Source organism: Cnephaeus nilssonii (assembly GCF_951640355.1).
Source record: "Cnephaeus nilssonii genome assembly, chromosome: 7".
Lineage (NCBI taxonomy): Eukaryota > Metazoa > Chordata > Mammalia > Chiroptera > Vespertilionidae > Cnephaeus > Cnephaeus nilssonii.
Genome location: NC_137078.1, coordinates 71,698,871 through 71,726,509, shown reverse-complemented (window position 1 = coordinate 71,726,509; position 27,639 = coordinate 71,698,871). Strand labels below are relative to the sequence as shown.

The window sequence follows — 27,639 nt, the reverse complement described above, 5'->3', positions numbered from 1 at the left end:
AGACCTACCTTTATTAAAATCCCTGTTAAACTCTAGAGCATTTCCAAATGTCAAACCTGTCACAAAATTGGCTGGGCCAATTTCCTTAATTCCTTAAGGTATTCTCTTTCCCTTCCTTTTACTTGCCAGGCCTTACTTTAAGCTAGCTTTTAGGAATGGACTATGATCTGGAACAGCACTGTCCAGTGGAAATATAATGCAAATCACAAATGCAAGCCATGTTACGTTTGTAGTGGCCACATTAGAAAAATAAAAACAGGTGAAGTGAACATTTTTAATCCCCAAATTACCATTTTAACATGGAATCAATACTTAAACATGCAGATATCTTTCTTTCATTCTTTTGTACCTCAACGCCTGATATTCGGTGTGTATTTTACTGCACATCTCAATTGGGGCTAGCCACATTTCAAGTGTTCAATGGCCATGTGACTAGGGGCTACCATATAGACAGAGAAGGTCTAGAGACTTGCTACTCAAAGCGCAGCCCACAAATTAGAAGCAGTGGCATCATCTGGAAACTTTTTAACAAATGCTGAACCTCACATACCACTCTGGACCTACTGAATCAGAATCTGCATTTTAACAAGACCCCTAGGTGACTGCATGCACAATAAAGCTTGAGAAGCACTGGTCCAAAGCAAGTCATTGGTCTCAGGTTCCTCATCTGTCACACAGAGGTGTTAATACTTTGTAGAACTGCTGTGAAGATTTCTGGTGCTTTACTTCATAGACATAAATAGCTGGGATTTTAATAAATAGTAACTATTATTTAAGAGGCACTGTAACAGAGTGGGCTTTAGAGTTGGACAGAAAGGAGTATAGATTCTGGTTCTGTCACTTATAAGCTCTGTGACCTTGAACAACTCACTTAACTTGAGGCTGAGTTTTCTTAACTCTAAATTGGAGCTAATACCTTTCTTCCATGGGGGACAGGGCATGACACATAGGAGGCATTCAATATGGTGGCCATACATATATATATTATTGGCTGGGCCAAATTGGGGTGGCAACAAATCAAGCTAAGCTGTCTTGTTATTTCAGATGGCCTTTCATCCCAAACCAGTATTATTTCCTGTGGCTCCAGTCCATATTTCATAAGCAGAACTTAAGGACAGCAAAAACGTTTATTTGAAAAAATTACTATGTATTGAAAATATACATTAGAAATTATTACATACTTCCATAGCATTCCCCTCCCCCACCACAAAAGTAGAAATATCTGCTTGCTATGCTAATGTCATAGGTAAATTCAAACAAAGAGGAAAACATCAGCCCCTTTCCTCATACATTAGAGATGGGGGAGGGGTGGGGAAGGTCAACTTTTATCTGCCAATCAATAGGAATTTAACAAGTCCCAGTCTTCCACAGCAAGACACACATATTTCTGCTTTGAAGACTGTGAAGAGTTACTCTGTTCCTTTTCTGGCTCCTCAAAACCTCTCTTCTTGCTCTTCTTTGACTCCTGGCTTGAGACAGCTTCAAGTTTCAACAATGGCCCATGGCAGTCTGGGGCTTTCTCTCTATAGAACTGGAGTTTCTCAGAAGAGTTCATGTGGGTGTCTGCCAGGGGACACTTCACTGGGGTTTCTGTTCGAGCCCGCTTCCCATCTGTAAGAGCGACAAAAGGAAGGGTGATGAGTTTACTACGCTGGCATGCTAATGCCTGCCTAGGTCTAGAAAGATGACCCAAAGAAAACAACATAGGTCCAAACAGGGAGATGTTTGGATTAATGCTATTCCCTTTTGAGTGCCCTATAAAGTAACAGTGGCATATGCACTAGCACAGGTTGAAGGCATGTACACTGCCACTTCCTGGATAAGAGACCTTGGGCAAGTGACTTGAGATTCAATTTTCTCATCTTTATAGGGATATAAAACCTATTTCATAAGGGTGATATAAAGATAAATGAAATAATATACATAGAGTGCTCAGCACAATGCTTGGCACACAGTAAAAGCTAAAAAATATTAGCTATTATTATTAAAAATCAGGACTTGACTGTCTTCTAAGAGCCAAGTTTATGGCACAACTCTAGCAAACGATATGACATTATGTGTTTCTTTTTTGGTATACCCTGGCTTCTTGTTTTGTTACCTTTATTTTCCCTTCACTTCGATATTATCACTTAGCCTCATTTTTAAAAATTATGGTTAAATATACATAAATAAATTCACCCATTTTAACCATTTTTAAGTTTACAGTATGTGGCATTAAGTGCATTCACATTGCTGTGCTACCACGACCACCATCCAACACTAAACTGTTTCATTTTGCAAAACTGAAACTCCATACCTATTAAACAATAACTCCCTAAAACCCCTCCCCAGTCTCTGACACCACTCTTCCACTCTGTCTCTATGAACTTGACTATTCTAAAAGCCTCATATAGGAAGAATAACATAATATTTGTCTTTTTCTGATTGGCTTATTTCACTTACCATAATGTCTTCAAGCTTCATCCATATTATAGCATATGTTAAAATTTCCTTCTCTTTTAAGGCTTATTATAATATTCCACTGTATGTAAATAATACATTTTGTTTATCCATTAATCTACTGATGAACACCTGAGTTGCTTCTACCTTTTGGCTACACTTAATTCCTTATGAATCTCTGTAATCTATCCACTGCAAATCATTTTTGGAACAAGGTGGGATATAAATACGTACATTTATTAAGCTATTTTTCTTGTACTGGTGTTCAAAGTGTACTACTCTAAACCAGCGGTTGCCAACCTTTCAGATCTCACGAACCACCACGGTGGTTGGAGACTGCTGCTCTAAACTATTTGAGAACACAGTCTTGGTGATCTAATTAAGTTGGTACTATCACAGTTAATTTTCCCATTGTGTGAAAACAAGTTAACTGCTTTAAGGGTGCAAAAAACCTAAGGGCGAAAAGGGAACTCCAAAGAAAAGGGAATCTCTCACAGAAGTGCTGAGCTGCCTTTCGAGGTTCCAAGGCATCTCGTGGCTTCACAGCTTCCGAAGTCACACGCTCCCACTGCAGAACAATCTAAAATGTATTTGGAAAGATTTGAATCTGAACAAAATCTCAAGCTTTTAATATCAAACCTTCCTTGTTCCCCTCTCATAAACACAAACTGCTGCAATAATCTTACTTCAGATGATTGGTGATAAGAATAAAAATCAAGTCAAGCCTGGATTTTCTGTTTTTATGCAAGAGCCAGTCAGAATACAAACCTGTTAGATATGTGTATTTGCATGACTCAGGAAAAATCCACAATGTTCACTCCCTCTTTTCATCTCTATTCCAAGCTAGAAATAAACTGCATACCCTTAAACTAAATACTAAAATTTGAAACCTTAGTCACACATTCCTAGTCTCACCCTCATGCCTTAAAATACATCAATATAACTCAAAACTCTTGTATGTGTGTAAAATGCCCACATTTCCATATTCTCAAGACACTTCATGATCAGCTGCCATTTTTATTTTTATTTTTTTAAAAATATATTTTATTGATTTTTTACAGAGAGGAAGGGAGAAGGATAGAGAGCTAGAAACATCGATGAGAGAGAAACATCGACCAGCTGCCTCCTGCACACCCCCTATCGGGGATGTGCCCGCAACCAATGTACATGCCCTTGACCGGAATCAAACCTGGGACCTTTCAGTCCGCAGACCGACGCTCTATCCACTGAGCCAAACCGGTTTAGGCATCAGCTGCCATTTTTAAAACCACCATTACAAATGTATTTTTATTATAAGCTACTACAAATTCTTTTGGAAATCTGGCCAAGTATAAACTATATATAAATAAACGATTATTTCACATATACCATGAGTAACAAGAACTAAATTTAATACTTTTCATGGTATGCAATGAAATGACCATAAAGAAAAACATTTTCAGGTCATAGAGGCAGTATGACACAGTTTAAGAATACAATTCCAGAGTTAGCACTACTACTTACTAGCTAGGGGACCCTTGGCAAGTGATTTAATTTCTGATCTCAATTTCTTCTTCTGTTAAATGAGATAACATACATGAAGGGTCTGGCACACAAAAAGCACTCAATAAATATCAGTTGTTAACCCTTCTACGATACTTTCCTGATTATGGGAAATGTGGACAGATCTAAGAGAATGCCAAGATGGATGGGCTGAATCTGGTGACTCAGTAGGCAACTGAGAAAAAAGCGCTTCCACTAAGAAATAAGCATGTCAATAAGAAGAGCTTGGGGACAGGGAAGAAGAAAATGAGTCAGGTTCTGGACAAGCTGAATTTGAGGTTCCAGGTAGAGATTTATGGATGATATTTAGGAATGGGTCAAGTGAGAGAAGGGACAGTGATGATCACCAGGAAGTGAGTGGAGGTATACGAGAAGAGAAGAGGAATCAGCAAGAGCTAGAGGCAGAAATGAAAAAGTTAGGGGAGAGCCAGGAGAAAGGCCATGAGAGAAAAAGCTAAGGCAGGCATGTTTGTGTCAATGCTGCAGAAAAGCTAAGGCAGGTGAAAATCAGATCACATGCTACCTTTAAGCGAACACCTGCAGGAGAGGATAGAGGCCAGACCTAGATCACGAAGGGTTAAGAACTGAGGAGACAGTGAGGAAGTGGGATGGATAACAGAAAACAATTCACAGTTCTGTTGGAGGATGAGGAACACATTAGAGTAAGAGTAGCTCAAGCATGTTTATACACAGAAAGAAAACAGCCAACACAGGGTGAGACTGAAGATGCAGTGGTGGGGCAGTAGAGGGAAATAATTATTAGTAAAATGTCACAAAGGAAGCTGGTGATCATAGGGAACAGAACTGAAAGATAAAAAGGAAAAACGCAAGGCTTATAGTGGAATAAAGTGGCATCCTTCTTCCCCTTACAGAGGAGGAAAGTAGAATATGGTTGAAGAAATGGAGAAAATTTAAGACAGAGATAGGGAAGTAAGGGGACTCCTGTTAGATAGCCTCATTTTTTCCGTGTCACCTGCTGAGAATGAAGCAGGAGCAGCCCAGAGTCAGCCTGAACAGTTTTAATAAGAGATCAACAAGAGACAGATAAAGCTCTGCAGCCAAGCCGTAGGGGCCAGGCTGAGGTTGCATGGCATGAAGCTGCAGAGTCCAATTTGCTTACTTCCAGGCCAGGCTGCTAGGTATTTTACTTTATTTTACTTCATCCTTACCAAGCTCTGCAAGAGAGGTCCTGGTTTCTGCATTTTACAGATGAAGAAACAGAGACTCAAAGTTGCCTTAAGTCATATAGCTACTGGCTTGTCAAGCCAGGATCCCAAATCCAGGTATCTTTGACTCCATAGCCTATGCTCTTTTCACCATGACAACCTGCTACCAAACTACATCAAGCCTTTATATGACCATCCCACACCTACCTGCCCCAAGTCCACTACTGGCTATGACTAGGATTAATCCAGTGCTACAAACTGTGCTTGGCAATGCACTATGATAATTAGTTCAGCATGCATTTTCTGGACCAACTTCAAAGTGCTTCTGAAACACTGACTCACCAGCACCCCCCACCCTGTTGACCTATAGGGAGGTGATACTAGAATCAGACAGTTGGGATAGGTCAGTGGTCGGCAAACTCATTAGTCAACGGAGCCAAATATCAATAGTACAACGATTGAAATTTCTTTTGAGAGCCAAATTTTTTAAACTTAAACTTCTTCTAACGCCACTTCTTCAGAATAGACTCGCCCAGGCTGTGGTATTTTGTGGAAGAGCCACACTCAAGGGGCCAAAGAGCCGCATGTGGCTCATGAGCCGCAGTTTGCCGACCACGGGATAGGTCCATCATCATGCGTTACAGTTTGAGCCAAGGAGGAATGCAGAACAAAACAGTTTGGGGAGCCCTCTAGGCCTCCACCAAGAAACATTGGTTTAAAGTGTTTGAAGGAGAAAGGCACCAGCCACAGGCAGGCTGGCATCTACTGGTGCTGTATACTTGGTTACCTTCTGACTTCCTACTTAAGCCTGTACTTGACCAAGTTGAGGGAGACCATCAAGAAGACAAGACTGAGTCAAAGTAAAGTTCAGCCAAGAAGATAAAAATGGGAACACTGAGTGAGAGGAGGACAAAAAGACCGTTCCTCACTAAGGCTCTGAGATGTAAGAAAAGTGCCCCGGAAGAGGAAGAGTCAGGTTTGAATCGTTCTTAGTGTGACTTACTCTCTTTCTAGATTGCTAAGAGAATATGTCCTTCTGAAGCTGGGTCATACTGCTTTTTTCATTAGCAGGGCAGAATTCACTTATTTTCGGAATCTTTATAAGATCACATTTTCTCCTAGGTCCAATAAGGATAAGGCACAATCTAGTGACCAGAGCATGAGATTTAAGGACTAGCATCTAATACCTTTCCTTAAGTAGCTGGGTCAGTTACAGGCCATCAGTATCTCTGATTTGACATAAAGATGAGAATTCAACCAAGAAATACCAAAGGATTAATGTTTGTTCAAAGTGCTGAATAAGACACTTAGAATTAAAATAAAAAGTCATATTAACTGTGTGTGTGGGGGGGAAGGGTGGGGGGTGGTAGTGGTGGATATACAGTACCTGGTCAGCCCAGCCCTCGGTCTTGCAGTTACTGTGATCAAATTCCTTCAGAGGCACTTTGGAGTGGACAAGGCCTATGTGGGTCTGGAGCTTGTGTTTGACAGCTTTGATGTCCTAGTGAGGGAAAGACAGAACAGGAAGCCCACACATCTGGTCAATTAGTACTAGTTTTCAGTAGGAAAGAAGCACCATCATAAATACCAGCTTTTTCTAAACTACAATTAACAGAAGCAAAATATCAAATTGTGAGTGTGAAAAAATAAAAGAAGGGAGTAAAAGTCCTACCTTGAGCCCTGTCCCAGAGATATCTAAACAGTTTAGTTTTCTAAAAGAAAAGAGGTATCCAATTCCTGCATCTGTGATCTCAGGGTTACCTAGATGTCAAAAACAGGTAGTATTCAGTTACAGTTTATTGCCAAAATGCCAACAGTAAGGTCAGAAAAAAGGCCACACAATGATAAAATATAAAATATTGAGTGAACAAACTTTTCAGAGTAAATAAAATATAGGGACCTTATCTTTATTCTATCTGTAATATGAAGGAGTCACGCATGAGATGATCCTTAAGATCCTTTATAGCTCTAACTTTTTAGGAGCTAGGGGTTTAGCAGAAAAAAAAATGAACCAGGTAATTATCCCAAAGGGTTTAATATGAAAACAACATACATAAACATGCATTAAAATGGTTCGTCAGACTTTGTTCATGGCTGTTTCACTTCCAAAGTAAAAAGATTTGTTTTAAAAAGGCTTTCAAAGGCACTTTGACACAGAGACTATTACCCTTACTAATTTGCTTTTTTTTCTGAAGCCTTTCTTACATATTACTTCTCACATCAGAGAGTCCTACATTTAGCACTGAGCCCTCAAGGCCATAAGCACAATTCCTGGCACATTGTAGATGCTCAAAAAATATTTGTTGAATGAATGCACTTTCCTGGGAGGAAGGCAGGACATTCATTATTATCTTCATTTTACAGAAGTCAAAACCAAGACTCAGAGAGGTTAAATAACTTGCCCAAGGGCACACAGCTGCTAATAAGAGTAGCAGAGCAAGGAGTGTCCTCTGACCTCAAACCCTGCTCCTCCTATTTTTCTGATACCATACCATCCTGCCATACATTCAAAGGATGCTCAGTTAAATTGTAAATGAGCCCTATCAACTTTCTACCATTGGTCTCAGTATCTGGATAACCCTGAGTAAGTTATCACAACTGTGGATTCATTCATATTTTCATCAAGCAAATACTGATTTTTTTAAAAAAAATCCTTACCCTGGCTGGTTTTGCTCAGTAGTTAGAGCGTCAGCCTGCAGACTGAAAAGTCAAGGGCACGTACCTTGAATGCAGGCTCCCCAGCCCAGGTAGGGGCACAAGTGGGAGGCAACCAATTGATGTGTCTCTCTCATGTCAATGTTTTTCTCTCTCTCTCCCTCCCCCTTCCTTTCAGTCTCTCTAAAAATAAGTGGAAAAAATGTCCTCAGGTGAGGATTAACCAAAAAAAAAAAAAAGGACCTAGATGACAGACACTATGAGTCAGCAGCTCAAAGAAAATAAAGATAAACCAAATAGATGCTACAGATATGATGAAAGGCTGCCCTGTCTGCACACAGTAAGTGGCACGGATGAATCTATAAGAGCTTTTCCTACTGTAAAGAGGTGCCGACATGCCAGGAGAGGAATTTGCCAGAAGAGCCTCTGGCTTTAGTCCTGCTCTGACAATAACTTGATGTGGCACCTAGCAAAGTCCCCTCAATTTGTCACTTCTAAAATGAAGGGAAGAACTAGATGATTTCTAAGGCCATTCTTCCAATATTAATAATCTATAATTTCTAATAAAACTTACAAGATAAGTCTAATAATGTTAGATTTTCAAGGCCTCTTTTCATCACTCGAACTGGTGCTGTCATTTTCCGTACCCCGGCATCAGATAGACAATTATCCTTCAAGTGGAGTTGAGTTACACTAGGAAAACAAAGCCCATAAATAAATTATTTAAAGAGAGTTTGAGAAAGTCTAGGTATGTAACACACTTTCATAAATGTTCATTTAAAAATATTAAATATCCTCTACCCCTTGCTATTTCACACTCAATGCATTCAACGAAGCTAAAGATCTTTTGGTGCTATTTCAGTTACTAAGTGAGGGTTAACTTAGGGATCAAAGTGTCATGTAGCATTAATCTCAGATGGCAGAAGGCACTAGAGGTATATGGTGGAATGAGATAAATGGACTTCATTAGGGAGATAAATATACACTTATTAAACACGAAAGCTGCATTCCTGACAAATGCTGTGGGAAACCAAAAACACTCTAAGTGTGTCAGGAAAGTCTGCTGAAGAACTCCTTTGAGAATTCTTTTGGCAAAACAAACAATCGTCTAAGTTTAACTAGCTTTATAAATCCAGATTTTCAGATTGAGTTTTTAAGGCATACCTATAACCCAGTCCATCCAGCTAACCTGACACTGGTGTATTAATGTGCTTCAGTGTCCCACACACAACAGGAAACCTGAACTTTTACTAAACTCACACAAAAATACCTTTGCACAGAGCAGTATGTAGGTGTCTGTCCTAGGAAGGCCCCAGGAAGTGGGTTAGACTCAGGTTTGTAAAGCTGCTATCCCTTTGGGTGTTTATGAAACCACAAAGAAATCCATTAGGCCTCCTCTCTGCCGGCCAGACTGAGATCAATCTAATTATTTGTGAATGGTATGAACTGGGTGATTTCTTTAAATTATGGTTCTTGAAAAAGATGTATTTGGCTGTCTTTAATAGTTGACTTTTTAAGTAATTTATAGTTCATTGATAGTTAAAACAGAAAATGATGACTTTGGAAAATTGTATGACTTCTCATCTCTTGCTAGATTAAACTAGCCAGATAAATAAAGGGAAAAATAATTTTTTAGCCCAGGTAGCTTCAAGTGCTACATGTTGAAGTAAAGGTTATTTAGAAAAATGAAATAACTGACTTACTTTCATAAGAATTATCTAATCTATATTGCTCCTATCAAGAAAATGGAAATTGAAAAAGTTTACGGAAAAACTTAGCAAATAAACATAGAGTTGGGAGGTAATCAGTATTCTTGAAGATGATCCTATTGGATCATCCTTTAAAAAAATAATAAAACAATTCATCTGCAAATGGTGGTAATACCTAGATAGGGCCTCATTAGTGAGATGTTCTAGGAGTTCATGTTCATCTCCAAGCTTGCAACAGGAAAGATCCAGGCAGGTCAACTCCCGGAAAGACTTAATCTCCTCCAGTTTTTCTGAAATCACCAGATATCTGTGGGGTATGGAGAAGAATCAACAGTTTTTCTTTTCCTTCTTTAAAAACATTACCAAAAAGATGAACAAGAAGAAAAAAAGATTACCAAAAAGGAAACAAAAAGACAAAAATAAAAAAATTACCATTTGTGGCTTTGTGCCGCACAGCCAACATTCCATCAGGACGAAGTACTATGTAATAACCAGACTTCACTGATTACTATGTGGGCACTGGTTAAATTTTTTTCATTAGTAAATACATTTAAAGTCTTTTTACATGACAGTGGAATAAAAACTTTAAATAAGTAAATGAAAGTATATGAGCAAAACAGTCACAGGAGAAAACATCTACTTTGTTAGACAACAGACAGACTGGTGGTTTGGGGACCTTATCGGAGAATTTCCAAACTGTAGGATACTCAAAAAATTTTTAATTAATTATTCCTTTAAGGTTGATTTTTATCTAATGCTCAATATTTAGTAGTTTAAAAACTGGAGCAGGGCCAAGAACACTGGGTTCTAGTCTTCACATCCAAAGAGATATTTGACAGATTACATTTTTTCTTTTCCACAAGTTGGAGTAACTGCCCACTCCACTGTGCCTCTGTTATCCAGCTAACTTTACTACAAAAAGTATGTGCAGCATGACTACTGAGAGAACTCACTCTAATCTAGATGGTTATTAAGACAAACCTGTGAGCACTACAGCCAAGTTAATAACATTGGAGCACCGTGCCAGACTGTTATCAGGAAGCATCAGGGAGGTGCCTCCTCTGAAGAGGAAAGGAGATCAAAAAGGCACTCCACATCCCAGGCTCTGGCCTCCACCCCACCTTCTAGTCCTTCATGAAAAGGGATTAGGTGTGACAGAGGGAGAGGATCTAAAAGAACAGGGAAACTGACTTGTGGCAAAAGCATGCCTTTCTGATCCATTTTCCTCATGGATGTCTAGATGTTTCCACAGAGTTGGATGGCATGCCAGGACCAGTGGGGTTATACTTAGAAGTGTTCACATCTCTATTTCATCAGCAGGATCATAATTACCACAAACAGGATGGAATAATGACAGTAAGAGGGAAGTTAGATCTCTTTTCCTCCTACTTCCAACAAAAGATGTACTGACGCTGTCACTGGCATGACTGCTACGTACAGATGACCTGGGGCACTGATACCCCTCTAAGATGCCTGATGACTGAGCTCAGCTGGGTACACAAACGAGCCTTATTTCCTCACACGTATTTTAACTGCACTATAAATAAAGCTGCTGTTTCCCATTCTACAATCACAGAGTTATAGTGGGTTAATGGGGATTTGGGGGATTACTGGCAATCAGAGAAAGAAAAATACACATCCTTTGATCAATTAATCAAAAGATTTTTAATAATTCTGAAAAACATTATCTGAGAAGGACTAACAATGTATAATCTGATTAACAAACATTACAAAAACCAAAGCTGAGAAACCAACATACAAAACCACAGACCTTACTAGAAGTTTATCTAGAACAGCAATTTTCAACCTTTTTCATATCTTGGCACACATAAACTAATTACTAACATTCTGTGGCACACTAAAAAATATACTGTATTTTTTGCCCATCTAACAAGAAAATAGGTATAACTTAGACTGATTTACAAAAATATCATAATAGTTATTACCTACCCTTTTTGCTCCAAAGCAGTGGTCGGCAAACTCATTAGTCAACAGAGCCAAATATCAACAGTACAACGATGGAAATTTCTTTTGAGAGCCAAATTTTTTAAACTTAAACTTCTTCTAATGCCACTTCTTCAAAACATACTCTCCCAGGCCATGGTATTTTGTGGAAGAGCCACACTCAAGGGGCCAAAGAGCCGCATGTGGCTCGAGAGCCGCAGTTTGCCGATCATGGCTCCAAAGTGACTTTAAAAAATCAGGTGCCTTGCCAAAACCGGTTTGGCTCAGTGGATAGAGCTTCGGCCTGCGGACTGAAAGGTCCCGGGTTCGATTCCAGTCAAGGGCATGTACCTTGGTTGCGGGCACATCCCCAATAGGGGGTGTGCAGGAGGCAGCTGATCGATGTTTCTCTCTCATCGATGTTTCTAACTCTCTATCCCTCTCCCTTCCTCTCTGTAAAATAATCAATAAAATATTTTAAAAAAAATCAGGTGCCTATACTTGTATATAAGGATTTCTGGTACCAGGAATTAACCAATCAGAAGCAACCTTATTATGTAATGTGACCAAAAGATGCATCTCTATTCTATGACCTACATATTTATGGTTCAAGACAGGGTATTCACACCAGAAGGCTATTGTTGTGTTAGCTATTGTCATTTTTTTATTTGACAATCTAACGAAAAAAGCCAGTGCCTTTGACTAAATAGTCAGATAGTGCATGTTTTAAAAATTCTTGCGGCACACTGGTTGAAAAATCACTGATCTAGAACATACTAGGTGTACCAGTTAATAATGCGGATTTTTTTCAATAGATGGAGTTACACATATGTTGATATATATGCGATGTGATATGTATGCTATTTTGTTGTATTGACAGCAAACTTCAAAACTTCATATGTCAAATCTGCGGAAGGTGTTAACATCATAGATATTTTTACACTTAAAAATGTTGAATTTCATGCCAAAAAAAGAGCATTTGTGGGAAGTTTTAATTCATTACTTTATTTTGAAGAAAAAGTTATCGTATACTTCGTGAAGCTTATGGTGAACATACTCCATCTCAAGATACTTGTGAACGCTGGTTTAAACGCTTTAAAAGTGATGATTTCGATATGAAAGACAAAGAACATCCAGGTCAACCAAAAAAGTTTGAAGACCAACAATTACAAGCATTATTGGATGAAGATACGTGTCAAACTCAAAAACAACTTGCAGAAAGATTAAACGTTGCTCAGCAAACAATTTATGATCGTTTACAAGCAATAGGAAAGATTTTAAAGGAAGGAAAATAGGTGCCATCATCAAGTGAACAAAAGACAAATGAAAACCGAAAAGTCATCAGTAAAATGTTGCTTCAACTGCACGAAAAGTCTTTTTGGCATCGAATTGTGACTGGCGATTAAAAGTGGATTTATTTTGAGAATCCCAAATGCACAAAATCATGGGTTGATCCAGGTCAACCATCAACATCGACTGCAAGGCCAAATCACTTCGGAAAGAAGACAATGTTCTGCGTTTGGTGGGATTAGGAAGGTGTGGTGTATTATGAGCTTCTAAAACCAGGTGAAACTGTTAATACTGATCACTACCGACAACAAATAATCAATTTGAACCACACTTTGATCGTGAAACAACCAGAATGTGCCAGAAGACACGGCAAAGTAATTTTGCTTCATGATGACGCACCATCACACACCAGTTAAAGACACGTTAAAAGATCTTGCCTGGGAAGTATTAACCCACCCACCGTATTCACCAGACCTTGCTCCTTCACATTACCACTTGTTCAGATTGATGGCACACACACTTTCTGAGCAGCACTTCAAAACGTACGAAGAAGTGGAAAATTGGGTCTCTGAATGGTTTGCCTCAAAACAAGACAAGTTCTATTGGGACGCTATCCACAAATTATCTGAAAGATGGGGGAAATGTGTAGCTAGTGATGGACATTACTTTGAATAAAGCACTTCTGATGTTTCTCTTGAAATTACCATGTTTTCTTTGATTATAAAATCCACCATTATTAACTGGTACCTAGTAAGTTCTAGGGTTTTGCTCAAAACTACTCTTCCAAATTGCCCCTTAAAGAGTTCAGAACAGCGAGTCAGGCCTCTTTAAGCCCCATGAGAAGGATGCGGTGCTATGGGACCTATGGGTGCGGTGATGGTCAGAAATTAGTCGGGAGAGATTAAAAATAGCAGCTGAGTAGGAGGATGCGGCAAGGACATGCTCCCAGGAGCAAGCTGGAATTACAACTGAAATACGGAAACGCTTCCTGAATAATCAACGGAAAACTCACAGGAGAGAACCCTGATACCCAAAGACTGAAGGTGGAGACCGAATAGAGACTGGTAGGAGGGGCGGAGGCGAGAAAGGGATGACGGGGCACCCACAGACGGCAACTGAAGTCCCTGAGAGATATCTCAGCTGTGGAGTGGAGCCACTGAGAACTCTGAGATCTAATCCCGAAGCTGGGCTCCCCAGCAGAGAGCACCAAACTGAGGAGGGTACCCACATAACATCTAGCTGTGAAAAGCAGTGGGGTGCTGTCTGCCAGGGAGTGGCAGCTGCAAGTTCGGGCACATTCTTAAAGGGCTAATGCACAAAAATTCCCTGTGGAGCCACCCACCTTGTGCTCTGGCAGAGAGAGGGTGAAGTGGACTGGAGCTGTGAGAGCAGAACCCAGGACTGGGGACTCGGGTCGGGGCAGGTGGGGGCGGGGGGATGGGAATAGAACTCAGAAGGCAGATACCCTAAGTTTCCTGGGCTGAGTCATTCCCTCACACAGCGGAGAACATCTTTCCCACATAGACATCTGCCTTGCCTGGGGGGAAGACAGTCAATACACACTATTGGAAAACACCCTGCCCTGAGCCTACTTAAGAGATTAAAACTAACAATTAGCCTCTAGGCAGAAGCAACTGCCCACCCCTAAACTCTCGTCACACCTGAGGACGATTGCCTGGAGGCAATTCAAGTCGGAATCTTATTAGTCTGTAGACCAGTGGTTCTCAACCTTTCTAATGCCGAGACCCTTTAATACAGTTCCTCATGTTGTGGTGACCCCCAACCATAAAATTATTTTCGTTGCTACTTCAGAACTGTAATTTTGCTACTGTTAATGAATCGTAATGTAAATATCTGTGTTTTCTGATGGTCTTAGGCAACCCTGCTAGCGGTTCTTAACCTGTGGGTCGAACTGCTGCTGTAGAGCCTAAGACCATCAGAAAACACAGATATTTACATTACAATTCATTAACAGTAGCAAAATTACAGTTATGAAGTAGCAACGAAAATAATTTTATGGTTGGGGGTCTCCACAACATGAGGAACTGTATTAAAGGGTCGCGGCATTAGAAAGGTTGAGAACCACTGCTGTAGACAGAGGCAGTCTCTGGAGGCTCTGAGTCTTTGCCTGATCCAATTAGTCAGAAACAGCTTTTAACACTGTCCTGCACCAGAGATTGAGAGGTGTAGAGGATCTACCTAATACATAGTCACAAACCCAAACAACCAAAATGAGGAGACAAAGAAACAACCCCCAAATGAAAGGACTAGCGAATTCTCCAGAAGAATAGATAAATGAAGCAGAGGTAAGAAATTTATCTGAAATAGAGTTTAGAATAATGATGTTAAAAATGCTCAACAGCATAAAAAAAGATATAGTAACTATAAAAAAAGAACAGTCTGAAATAAAGAATGACAACACAAATAAAGAACACATTGGAAGGAATACACAGCAGATTAGGGGAAGCTAAGGATCGAATCGGTGAATTAGAAGACAGAGTTGAAAATATCACTCAATTAGAGAACCAAAAAGAAAAAACAATTAGCCCTACCCAGTTTGGCTCAGTGGATAGAGTGTCGACCTGCAAATTGAAAGGTCCCAGGTTCGATTCCGGTCAAGGGAACATGCCCGGGTTGTGGGCTTGATCCCCAGTGGGGGACTTGCAGGAGGCAGCCGATCAATGATTCTCTCTCATCATGGATGTTTCTACCTCTCTCTCCCTCTTCCTTCCTCTCTGAAATCAATAAAAAATATATATAAATAAAATAAAATAAAATAAAATAAAATAAAATAAAAAAACAGGAGGACAGCTTAAGGGAGCTGTGGGACAATGTGAAACGTAACAATATTAGAATAGTAGGTGTGCTATAAGAGACAGAAAGGGAGAAAGGAATAGAGAAGGTATTTGAAGAAATAATGGTAGAAAACTTCCCTAACCTGGTAAAGGGAAAAGTCACACAAGTTCAGGAGGCACAGAGAACCCCAAACAAGAAGAACCCAAATAGACCCATGCCCAGACATATCATAATTAAAATGCCCAAAATTAAAGACAAAGAGACTCTTAAAGGCAGCAAGAGAAAACTGTTACCTACAAAGGAGTTCCCATAAGGCTGACACCTGATTCTCATCAGAAACTCTACAGGCCAGAAGAGAACGGCATGAAGTACTCAAGGTAATGGAAAGCAAGGATCTGAGACCAAGATTACTAAATCCAGCGAGGCTATCATTCAAAATAGATGGTCAAATAAAGAGCTTCTCAGACAAAAAAAGGCTACAGGAGTTCATCACCACCAGGCCAGCATTCTAAGAAATGCTGAAGGGATTGCTGAGAAGAAAAAACAGAGAGAGAAACCTAGCCATACAGAATTAAAATGGCTATAAATAAGTACCTCTCAATAATAACCCTAAATGTAAATGGATTAAATGCTCCAATCAAAAGGTGTAGGGTAGCTGAATGGATACAAAACCATGACCCAACTATATGCAGTCTACAAGAGACCCACCTCAAAACAAAAGACACACACAGGATAAAAGTGAAGGGATGGAATAAAATTTTCCATGCAAGTGGAAAAGAAAAAAAAGATAGAGTAGCAATACTCATATCTGACAAAATAGACTTTAAAAGCATCATGCTAAGCAAAATAAGCCAGTTAGAGAAAGATAAATATCATATGATCTCACTCATTTGTGGAAATATAATGAACAACATAAACTGATGAACAGAAATAGAGCCAGCAGGGGGGAAAAATAGTCTAGAATAGAAGTAATCCTGTTATTTGCAAATTTTTAATATTTCCTACAACTTTTATGATACCATACTATGTTAGTGAAGTTTTGGTAATATTATACTTAAAATCCTTTTTTTCTTGAAATATTAATATTTATTGCATATAATATTATATGTAAGATCATTTCTTTGAATAATTGGCATTTATTGCAGGTAACATCATATTTAAAATAGTTTTTCTTGAGAAATTAATGTTTATTGCATGTAACATTGTTATATTTAAAATCGTTTTCCTTGAAACTAAAAAAAAACAAACTGAAAAGGAAAAAAAAGAAACTTGAAAAAAGAAAGAAAGAAATTAGTCAGAGGAGTTTGGAACACGGAGAGTTAGCAAGTTACCGGGCATAGTTCAATCAGCTTTTTCAATCCCTTAGTACTGGTAGCCACTAGAGTGAAATTGGGCAGGAGGGGTAGGATTAGGAACACTTGACAAGAACAACAAAAAAAGGTTAGTGTTTAGGAATGCAAGATTTTATGAAGGAAAAATATATAAAGTTTTTGAAGGACGTAAACGAGGGCTTGAATAAATGGAGAACTACACCATGATCATGCATAGACTGAGTATGGTTAAGATGTGTGAAAAAGAGAAGCGTCACCAGAACCATGGCCGAATACTCCTATGTCAAGTCCACCAAACTCGTGCTCAAGGGAACCAAGGCCAAGAGTAAGAAGAAAAAGAGCAAAGAGAAGAAGAGAAAAAGAGAAGATGATGAAGAAACCCAACTTGATATTGTTGGAATCTGGTGGACAGTAACAAACTTTGGTGAAATTTCAGGCACCATAGCTATTGAAATGGATAAAGGAATCTACACACATGCACCTGACAATGGACTTTTTACATTGGGAGCTCCACATAAAGAAGTGGATGAAGGCCCTAGTCCTCCGGAGCAGTTTACAGCTGTCAAATTGTCTGATTCCAGAATTGCCCTAAAATCTGGCTATGGAAAATACCTTGGTATAAATTCAGATGGACTTGTTGGGCGTTCAGATGCGATTGGACCAAGAGAACAATGGGAACCAGTCTTTCAAGATGGAAAAATCGCTTTATTGGCCTCAAAGAGCTGCTTTATCAGATGCAATGAAGCAGGCGATACAGAAGCAAAAAGTAAAACAGCAGGAGAAGAAGAAATGATGGAGATTAGATCCTGTGCTGAAAGAGAAACTAAGAAAAAGATGACATCCCAGAGGAAGACAAAGGAAATGTTAAACAGTGTGAAATCAATTATGTAAAGAAATTTCAGAGCTTCCAAGACCAGAAACTTAAAATAAGCAAAGAAGACAGTAAAATTCTTAAAAAGGCCCGGAAAGATGGATTTTTGCATGAAACACTTCTGGCAGGAGAGCCAAATTGAAAGCTGATAGATACTGCAAATGACCAGGGTTTTTGTCTCTGTCTTTTGTTTGTTTGTTTTTCTGAATAAAATAATCAGTGGAAGTGTTTTTATAGGAAGAAAAAAAAAGAGTTCAGAACAGTGAGTGGAGAAGCAACAGAACAAGCAGAGACATATTTTAGAGTCAGACAGACCTGAGTTTGGATTCTAACAACCCTAATTACTTGTGTGATTGTGAGAAAGTTACTTAACCTCTCTAAGCCTCAATTTCCCCAGCTAGAAAATGGGGCTGATGATTACTTCTTTTCAGGATTATTAAGGCCGTTATTAAATGGTAGCTACTAATATTTACTTCAGTTACACAATGTGATATTTTAAGGAAAACATGCTTGCCTCCATGTGACCACCAGTGGGATTAAAAATCACTGGGGTTTCAACACAGGGAGGACAGTTCTGTAGGTTGGAACCCAGTTGCAAAGACACTGGCTTCTCCTTCTGGCAGGCAGCTTTGTCACTCAATCCCAAAACAGCAAGTCCCTGCACCTACCCAATTATCTTGTTTTCAATTATTTTCCAAGCTCTTTCCCTTTGACCTGAACCCTTTTGTGCTGGTAATACCTTTGCTGCTGCAGCTTCAGCCTTGGATTGCAAATGCAAACCCAAATTTCCTGCCCTCTTCCTATTTTGGGGGGGTGGGGAGGGGGATGAATTCAAAAGGAGAAGGAAAGTTTTTGATCACAGTTGGAAATCTTACTCTTATATCTGAATAGGACAGCAAAGTTTGGAATTGTTACATTAAAATCTGAGCCAAAAGATTGTTAAAAATGTTTCTTATATTTTTCTGATTATAAAAATAGCACATCCTCCTTGGAAAAAAAATTAAGAAAATATGAAAAATTATAAATAAAATTAAACATTAGGGGGGTGAGGGCATGAGCGGGGAGGTGGGGGGGGGCAATGGGGGGATAAGGACACATATGTAATACCTTAATCAATAAAGAAAAGAAAGAAAGAAAATTAAAACCCAGTTTCAATCCCACTATCTATATTTCAGTGGATTTCTTTTATCTTTCTATATATGCAATACATATAAAAATCCTTATTTTAAAAAACAAAACTGAGATCATAAATATAACTTTAACTCTTATTTTTTCATTTAGTATATAATGAGCATTTCACCACATAATTTTAAATGCTCTTTGAATATTATCTTAATAGTTATATATCATATGAATGTACCATAATTTGCTTAACTAATTTCCTATTGTTGAATAGTCAACTTTCAGGTTTCACTATTAAAACTACTACTATAATGAATACTCTTACATAAAAACATTTGTTCCTATATGCAATTATTATATTAGAAATTAGAATAGATTCTTAGTGAATGGAATTAATGGGCTAGCAAATGTTATGGGTGTTTTTTAAGGCTCTTGATACATATTGCTAAGCTGCTTTTCAGAAATGTTACACTAATTTATGCTCTCATTAAACATGAATAAAAGTACTATTCTCATCCAATCTGACCACTGGAACAGTATGCAGACATCACAAATAGATAAAAAGCATTTTCACTATCATGAAAAATACTTAAACCATAATGGTAAGTAGAGGAAGAAAACAGAATACGAGTTGTGGATTAGGGTATATTCCAAAATGTATAAAGATATATATTTGAAAGTGATTACCGTGAATGGTGAGACTATTACTTTTTTAATATTACAGTTTTACGTATTTCACAAATAGTATGTATTGCCTTTATAAAATAATTTTAAAATGAGGTATACATCATAATTCTATTTTTCATTGTTCAAAATTTTCTACAATAAATAGCTTGGAATAAATAAATAAATAAATGTATTTCAAATGTATGAGCTACAATGAAATACTGCCTGACTTTATTAGTTAGAGAAGATAATTTTTTCCTTTCCACTGGCAGCAGCCCCAGGCTCAGCCATGCCTGAGACCACAGCACAAAGACAGAGCTTTCATAAGGTGTCTGTACCTCATGACTCCACAGTTCTGTTTTTTTTTTTCTGCATCTGTTTATGTCTTTTCTTTTTAAAATACAATATTTGGTATGGGGTAAAAATATGAATTCTATGAGCTGATTAAATAAAGATTGCTTCTTTATTTTCCCAAGCAATATGAGCTTAACTTATGCTTTCTGGAGTGACTTCCTCTTTTATTACTCACTTTCTGTTTAGCCTTGTTTTAATGATCATATATTTTTTTAAATTGATTTGAGAGAGAGAGAGGTAGGGAGGGAGAGAGAGGAGGATGGAGGGGGGGGAGGGGGAGAGAGAGAGAGAGAGAAACATCAATTTGTTGTTGCATTTTTGCACTTATTTATGCATTCATTGGTTGATTCTTGTATGTGCCCTGACTGGGGATCAAACCCACAACTTGGTGTATTGGGATAATGCTCTAGCCAACTGAGCTACCCAGCCAGGGTCTTAATGATCATATTGACTACGCATCTTAACATAAGCTGCCTTTCACATTATCACAAAAAATTCATATAGTGGTATACTACACAGCTATTTTAAAAATCTACAAGTATTAATGGTAAATGATTTTCAAAATATGTGAAGCAAGGTGCACAGTGTAAGCAGCGTGTTGCCATTTGTATGACAAAGGGAACTGTATATGCATGTATATGTACAGAATATCTCTAGAATGATATAAAAGAAATTGATAATAGTAGTTGCCTCTGGAAAGAGGAAATAGGAAATGAGAGGAAGATTTATGTTTGCCTTTCTACTTTTTTGTGTTTGTTTTAAATTGTTTTTTGTGTACATTTAAAAAAAAATTCGTAGATGCTTTGAAAGTCATTTTACATGATGGTGGAATAAAAACTTTAAATAACAAGTAGTATATGAGCAAAGGCAAGTTACAAGAAAATATATCTGCTTTGTTAGGAAAGACAGCCCTTTGTGTTAGTGTTTGGACCTTATTTGAAAATTTTCAAATTTTAGGATACTTGAAATTTTTTTTTAATATATTCCTTTTATTGATTTCAGAGAGGAAGAGAGAGGGAAAGAGAGATAGAAACATCAATGATGGGAGAGAATCATTTATTGGCTGCCTCCTGCACGCCCCCCACTGGGGATCGAGCCCGAAACCCGGGCATATGCCCTTGGCCAGAATTGAACCTGGGACCCTTCAGTCTGCAGGCCGATGCTCTATCCACTGAGCCAAACCAACTAGGGCGATACTTGAAATTTTAATCACTCGTTCTTTTAAAGTTTCTTTTTATCTAATGCTCAAAACCTAATAGTCTGAAAACTGGAAAAGGGCTGAGAACTCTGCTTACTAATTTTCACATCCCCAAAGCATACCAAGGGACAGATCACATCTTATCTTTGCTATTTTCTCTTACGAGAAAAGTTGGTAGAAGAGTATTTTCTACCTAATGGAGCTGTGGCAATCAACTCATCCTTGTAAAGTGTTTTCAGAATAAAGCTAAGCATTGCCTGTGAGAGTGAGGTTGGAAGACAGACAGTGATTTTTCTCAAAATGGTGCATCTCTTTGTCTGGAAGTTCTAAAGTTTTATTTGATGGGGGAAGCCTCCAAGCCTACTAAAGCCCCAGAGCTTGACACAATTAACACACCCAATAAAACATTCAATATCCTAATCAGAATACCCACCTGTTTCGCAAACACAGGGAGCAAAGCACCAGACTTCCATAGGCCTCTGTGAATTTCTGTAAAGCTCTCAGCCCTGCACCAGGCTCTGTGAATTTCTGTCTGGCTTCAGCAGCAGAGAACAGCTTTTCAGCAATCTGCTCAGGAAAGCCAATAAGGGAATCAATGTGATCAACATTGTCGGAGATGAAGCCCAGGACCAGGCTGAAGAGGGATTTGGCAGAGTACCGAAGATTCCCCTCCCGAGTGTATGTGAAGATGAAATGATCGGTCTTCTCTTTCTGTGCAGTATCATCTTCCCTGTTCATGCAAAGCTCCACAGAAAAGCCTTTGGGAAACAGTCTGAAAGGCCTTGGCTTCTGCAGGCTGCTCCTGACGCCATCCAACGCCAGATTGACCATGTGCAGCTGCCCATTCTCTCGCACATAGATGGGCCCTGGGTCCAGGTGGTTTTCTGAGTTGAGGTAGTAAGACATTGCCTTGCTTGCAACTGTAAAAGCAAGGCACAAGGGAAGCAAATCCAATTAAAATGACATTTGTAACATGTAACTTCATCTTGCTGTGCCCAGAGTTTTATGAGCCTACCAGGCAGGCCCTGTGGCTGGTTTGGGAAAATGAAGCTTAGCAGTTGCCTATGAACTTTGGCACTGGAGACTGCTTCTATTGCCTCTACCCGGAATGCCCTTTCCTACCCTCCCCCTTTTCTTGTCTAGCTGGTGATCTCCCATTCATCTTTCAGAATCCAGTTCATACCAGTATGTCATTTTAAAAATTTACCCTAAGGAAATTTAACACAGAAGTGGGCAAAGGATCATCTACAAAGTAAGTCATGGCAGCAGTTGATATTAACAAAACAATAGGAAACAACCTAAATGTCCAAAAACAGGAGTGTTATTAAATGAATTATGATACATCCATACCGTGGAATGTTATGCAGTCATTACAATTATAAAATTTTTATTGATTTGCAAGTTACAAATAGTACATTTGGAATTTATTATTTCTATTTTTTTAAAACCATGTGTATATATAGAACAAAGACTAGAAATGAAAAATTGCCTTGCTACCATGGTACCTTCCTCATACTTCTTTGTTGTACTTGGCTCACTGATTTGTTTTTGGGTCTGTGTTCAGCTGGTCTGAGCTCCTTGAGAGGAGGGACCATGTTTAATTCAGCCAGACTGCCTAACAAAGTGCTCTGGCGTATCACATGCCCTGAGCAGATATTTGCAGAACTGCAGTTTACTCATTTGCTAAACCTTACACAGACCACAAGCAATAGGGTTTGTATTGGATTTACAAATGAAGACCTCCATCTCAAGAGCTAAATAAAAGCTATTCTAGCCCTTGGAAGCATCACTTCTATTAAGACACTTTTAGGGCACTTTTGAGGTAAGGTGAAATATTAAAAACAGTTGGGTATTTATGTGATCACATGATTACATTTTGTATGGAAGCACTAACTGGAATAAATGTTTTCCTGAGGAACTATGAGATTTCTAAATACACAAGAAATTGCTATGTTAAAGGAAAGTATTTGATTATCATTTCTACAACAACTAGAGGCCTGGTGCACGAAATTAAAAAAGCTGCTATTATCTCTGAAAGACTTTCATTGAGTTTTAAAGTGAACCCACCCAGCTTTTTCTGCATTAATGCAAGGCTAGGATGTAGCTATGACGACACTTAAAAGTGTCAGCAAACAAGTCAGTGATCAAAAATGCTGACTCTCTGAAGATCAAACAGTTGATCCTGTTTGTGGGCATCAGTACAATCCATGTTTCTCCCAAGGATAATTATGTGTGTAAAACACATCAGAAAAGAGGGCCTTGCTTAGGCTAAGAGCCTCACCCTTTTCCTTATGCTCTACTCTGACCAAGCAATACCACCCACCAGGTAAACTGCCTGGGCTCTTTTCCCATTGGCCTTTGCCCATTTGGCTCCCTTTGGCTGGAACACCCTTCTCTGCTTCTCTGACTTAGCTAATTCCTACTCATCATTTCCACCACCATCCCTCTCCTGGGAAACCTTCCCTAACCCCTGTACCAGTGCATGCCTGTCTGGTTTTCCCAAAGCACCAATGGCTCCTTCTACATAACACTTAGCACCATGTACTCTGTCTCTTCTCTTACTAATGTTCCCAGAGTTGTGAGCTCTTTGAAGGCAAGGCACTTATTTGATTTGTTTCTCGTTCCCAGGCCTAACATAGCGTCTAGTGCTGAGTAAGCTCTCAACAGATATTTGCTGAGATGAAGAGTGAGACCTCAAAGGGACAGGCTTAGTGTTCTGAGCTGCAGGGCCTGCTGATACTGTTGCTAGGAGCCAACCCCTCTTCCAGGCAACAGCTGCAGCTCCTCCCCCACTTGCCAGACCCTTCTGCAGGTGGTGGAAGCAAAGCAAATGATGGGAGTATATTGCTACTGGTACTATGAGGGGGGCGGGGCAGGGGGATCTACAAACCAAAAAAGAAAAAAACCTCCTATAACAGTGCGGGCTCTTGTAACTCATAGTCTTGCTGGTGTTCAGCCTGCTACTAAGGAGATGCCTCGCTTGTTCTAAGGGCTTCCAGTAGAAGTTAACATCTGGCCCCTTCAGCCTCACAGACTTTAATCTTGAGGAGGTAAAGCAGACCCCTTTGGTCTTTATCTCTATGATCGGACACTCAGAGTCCTACTCTACCTGTAGATCCAAACGTAGACAGCAGGTACAGTCCTAAAAAGAAATGATTTTATTTTAATAGGAAGGCAAATTCAATGGAAGATAATATATTACAATGGCTCAGCACACTATAAGCTCCTTGACAAAGAAGCAGAATCTGCCCATCTGTATTACCCATATTCCTCACCCCCAAAAGTTTGCTTTCCACAAACTTTGGAGTAAAATGGACAAATGGAGGAGTACTTTGGGTGAAAAATCAAAAAAGTCTGATTCTATCCAGCAGGGGGCACAGCAGCTTGGGACAGGAGTAAGGGTGTTAACCCAGGCTGCCCCAAATCCTGGCAACTTCTGCTTCCAGAGATCATTTTCAAAAAAGGGCATAGTTATGGCTCTATTTTACCCTTAAAATACTCATCAAGTGCTAGTTGTCTTCCTAAATAATGAAAAGAGATCCAAAATTTCCTAAAGAGTAAACCCATATCATCTGTCCAGAAACCCCAAGTCCTCTCTACTCTTCCACTATGCTACTTGAGGAACTCATCTTGGTTCAGGGTATCCTGCTGAGCTTTGATTTCTACTACTGAATCCGTGCATGTTGCATTCTCCCAATAAGGAGCTTCCTGAGAATCTGTGAGGTACTACAAAATGATCTAAAAATTACAACCTTTTGTATTTAAACCTTTCAAGATAATAAACCAGAAAGGCAAGAGAACTCCACACAAAGCTTCTGTACTTGTTTTTTTCTTCCACCTGGCTGTTGTACAGGGTGATCTATTATGAATGGGTCTCCTCAGGGGACATACCATGGCAAAAACCCATAGAAACTGGAAAATTAAAATAATCAGTATCTGTAAGGATAACAATGTCCAGTGTAGATCTGCATTAGCTCTTTTATATTAGATCAACAGAGTAACGGGCATTCTAATAGTTTCCCAGCTTCCTTCAGAGAGGCAGTTTTGTAACCCATACAACATTGTAGAAAAATATCACAATAGTGCATGTTCTAGCATTTGGCCACCATAAATGAACCAATACCATGCAGCATGTCATTTCATCCAATGAGTAAAATATAACCTTACTACATTAATAACTCAGTTCTCTGCAGCCTCTTTGAATAAGAGGCAAAATAAAAGAAATGATAACTAAACATGATAGCTTTTTAGAACTTGAAGCCAGTTTACCAAGCAGGAAGCATGAGAATAAGGAAATGCTTTATTCTCATGACAAGTGGGGGGCTGGAGTTTGGGGGGGAGAGGGAGGCAACAGGATTAAAATTGTGATCTGAGTCTATGGATATCTAATCTACTTTGAAGAGAAAGAGAAGAAAACACCTAACTTCAGTAGGTAAAGTAAGTTAATAATCCCCATCATAATGATAGTAGGTATGATAGCTACCATTTATTAAGCATCTACCAGTTGTCAAGCACTGTGCCAGGTACTATATTAAATGATCTCATGGAATCTTCAACAATCTTATGAGGTCAAGATTGCCATTTAACAGGTGAAGAGGCTCAGAGAAGTAATGTAACTTACTTAAAGTACCTATCTAGTAAGTGACAGAGCCAGCATTAAACCTCAAGGCTGTGATACTCTAAAATTCAAGCTCTTTCCACTGCATGATGCTGTCTTTCAAGAATAAAAGTATGACATAAGCCTGAAGGATTAAAAAAAATGTTAAAAATTAATCTCACCCACCTGTTTGATTCCTCTGGTATTCACTGGCTCAAGCTGGGAGGATGGAGGGACTGGGAGGAGACTTAAAAAAACACACACAAAAAACAACAACAGTGGACATTTGAGGAAAGAGTTGGTGGGAACAGAGCCAGGACAGAGAGCTACATCGAGGCCTCCCTTCTTCCTTCTGCCAGGGCAGAGACTGCCCACATCCACACACCAGGGAAACATCTGTCTACTCATGGCCTTCATCTCAAGGCTGCGGACATCCTTGGTTCACTTGAAAATGCAGAATTCTTGAGAAAATTTCCCACCTAAAAACCTGAACAGAAACTAGTTCCAAGCCATGAATAAGCAACTAACAATCTTACCTTCATTGTTCTGTGTCAGCCACCATTATTCAATTTTCAATTCCTCTCTCTATTCTTGTCCCCTGTAACTTGCATTTTCCTACCTGCCTTCTCACCCATACCCTTTCCTCTCTCTCAAGCTCCAGAGGACAGTACCATACCCTGCTCCCTAGTTTTCTTCAGGAACACACCAATCTCGCCCACATCTTGAGACTTCAAGTTTAGTTTTCCTACCTGCTAACTTTAGAGCTTCTCACCCAAAATCCAATTTCTACAGGAAAAATCCCAAACCCTCTTTCCTTCACCCACTCTCAGCTCCTCTGCCCACACCTCTCAAACCTTTTGCCCTTCTAATCCTTCCCTGGCCCTTCTGAAATTGGGCTCCCGGTCCTCAGACCCAATCCCACCACCACCAGCCTCCCTCTGGTTCCCCACATCATTCCACCCCACCCACTCTCACCCCCAGGCACCGTCTATTCTGCCCAGTACCACCTATTCTTCCCTTCCTCCCCCCTCTGGGATTCCCTCTCCTAAGATCCAAATCTCTCCATCCCTTTCCTTGTCCTGTCTTCAACCTTCAAAATCCCCTTCCTTCAGGCTTCACTATGCTCAACTTCACAATCCACAGCCCCAACTTCTTTCTTCTCCACCCTCAAGACCCCACCCTTTCTCCTATTTCAACCCTAGATCCTTTCCTCCGTGCACTCCTCAAAGCCCCTTTCCCAGCACTGCAATTCTCCATTTCTCTCAATTCCCACGCATGCCCCTCCCCGAATCCGCCCCCCAAAAATCCGGTTCCCTTCTCCCACCCCGCCCCGAACCCCAATTCTCACACGCCCCCGTACCCAACTCCAGCACCACTACCTCACCCTTAAACCCACCTTCCACACCCCGATATCGTCATCTTCACACCTTTCACCCAACCACACCCCAACCGCATCCCTCCCGGCCTTCCCCTCCCCCACTCCGCCCCTCCCTCACACCTCGCCCCCGCCCCCACTCGCGGCCCAGGGCTCCGTAAGCGGCCCAGCCCGCGGCCGCCACCTACCTGTGCCCCTGCCCGGGGCAGCGAGCTGCAGCTCGTCGGTGGCAGCTCCCTCCTCCCGCGGCGTGGCAGAGAGAGGAAGCGGCTCGGCTCTCCGGGCACAAAGCTCCGGAGGGTGGGACAGAGAAAGGATGGGAGGAGGGAAGGGGCTGGGGGCGACCTAGCGCCGTGGGACCGCGGGGCTGACAGGGGCGAGGGGTAGGCTGGGCAGGGGAGCCGCGCGTGCGCGGACCCGGCATGAGGGGCGGGGCCGGGCCGGGCCTAGGGGCGGGGCCGGGCCCTGGGCTGGCGACCTGAGGGCCAAGGGCTCGGATCGCGGAGAGGTGGGGACTGCGCGTGCGCGCGGGCCCGGGGGCGGGTCCCTTGGGTCTCACGGGCCCTAGGGACGGAGCTGAGCTG

At 40.2% G+C, this 27,639-nt stretch overlaps 1 protein-coding gene and 1 pseudogene across 4 annotated transcripts; one reads left to right on the top strand and one right to left on the bottom strand.

Annotated features, from left to right (window-relative positions):
- Positions 1-216: 216 nt before the first annotated feature.
- Positions 217-27,500, bottom strand: LRRC42 (leucine rich repeat containing 42). 3 transcript variants are annotated; one of them, XM_079777941.1, is made up of 10 exons: positions 27,244-27,500; positions 25,867-25,927; positions 24,193-24,225; positions 21,517-22,003; positions 9,687-9,818; positions 8,377-8,495; positions 6,820-6,908; positions 6,535-6,648; positions 2,935-3,019; positions 217-1,611 (listed from the first exon to the last, which is right to left on the bottom strand). In XM_079777941.1, the coding sequence occupies exons 4-10, from the start codon at positions 21,987-21,989 to the stop codon at positions 1,337-1,339; spliced, it is 1,287 nt and encodes a 428-aa protein (XP_079634067.1). In that variant the 5' UTR covers positions 21,990-22,003; positions 24,193-24,225; positions 25,867-25,927; positions 27,244-27,500; the 3' UTR covers positions 217-1,336. The 3 variants fall into 3 exon arrangements, with proteins under 3 accessions (XP_079634067.1, XP_079634068.1, XP_079634069.1); XM_079777942.1 differs by lacking the exon at positions 24,193-24,225; XM_079777943.1 differs by lacking the exons at positions 24,193-24,225; positions 25,867-25,927.
- LOC307103834 (protein FRG1-like) lies at positions 14,777-18,773 on the top strand (annotated as a pseudogene). Its single transcript has one exon. The product of its transcript is annotated as a protein FRG1-like (transcript).
- Positions 27,501-27,639: the final 139 nt, after the last annotated feature.

What these genes read in the sequence shown, in the direction of transcription:
- LRRC42 (XM_079777941.1), bottom strand. Translation starts at nt 21,989, where the DNA reads ATGTCTTACTACCTCAACTCAGAAAACCACCTGGACCCAGGGCCCATC. An exon ending in AACATTATTAGACTTATCTT is followed by an intron (nt 6,909 to 8,376) that starts GTAAGTTTTATT and finishes TTTGACATCTAG; the next exon opens with GTAACCCTGAGATCACAGAT. An exon ending in AAAGGCAGCTCAGCACTTCT is followed by an intron (nt 1,612 to 2,934) that starts GTGAGAGATTCC and finishes TCGCTCTTACAG; the next exon opens with ATGGGAAGCGGGCTCGAACA.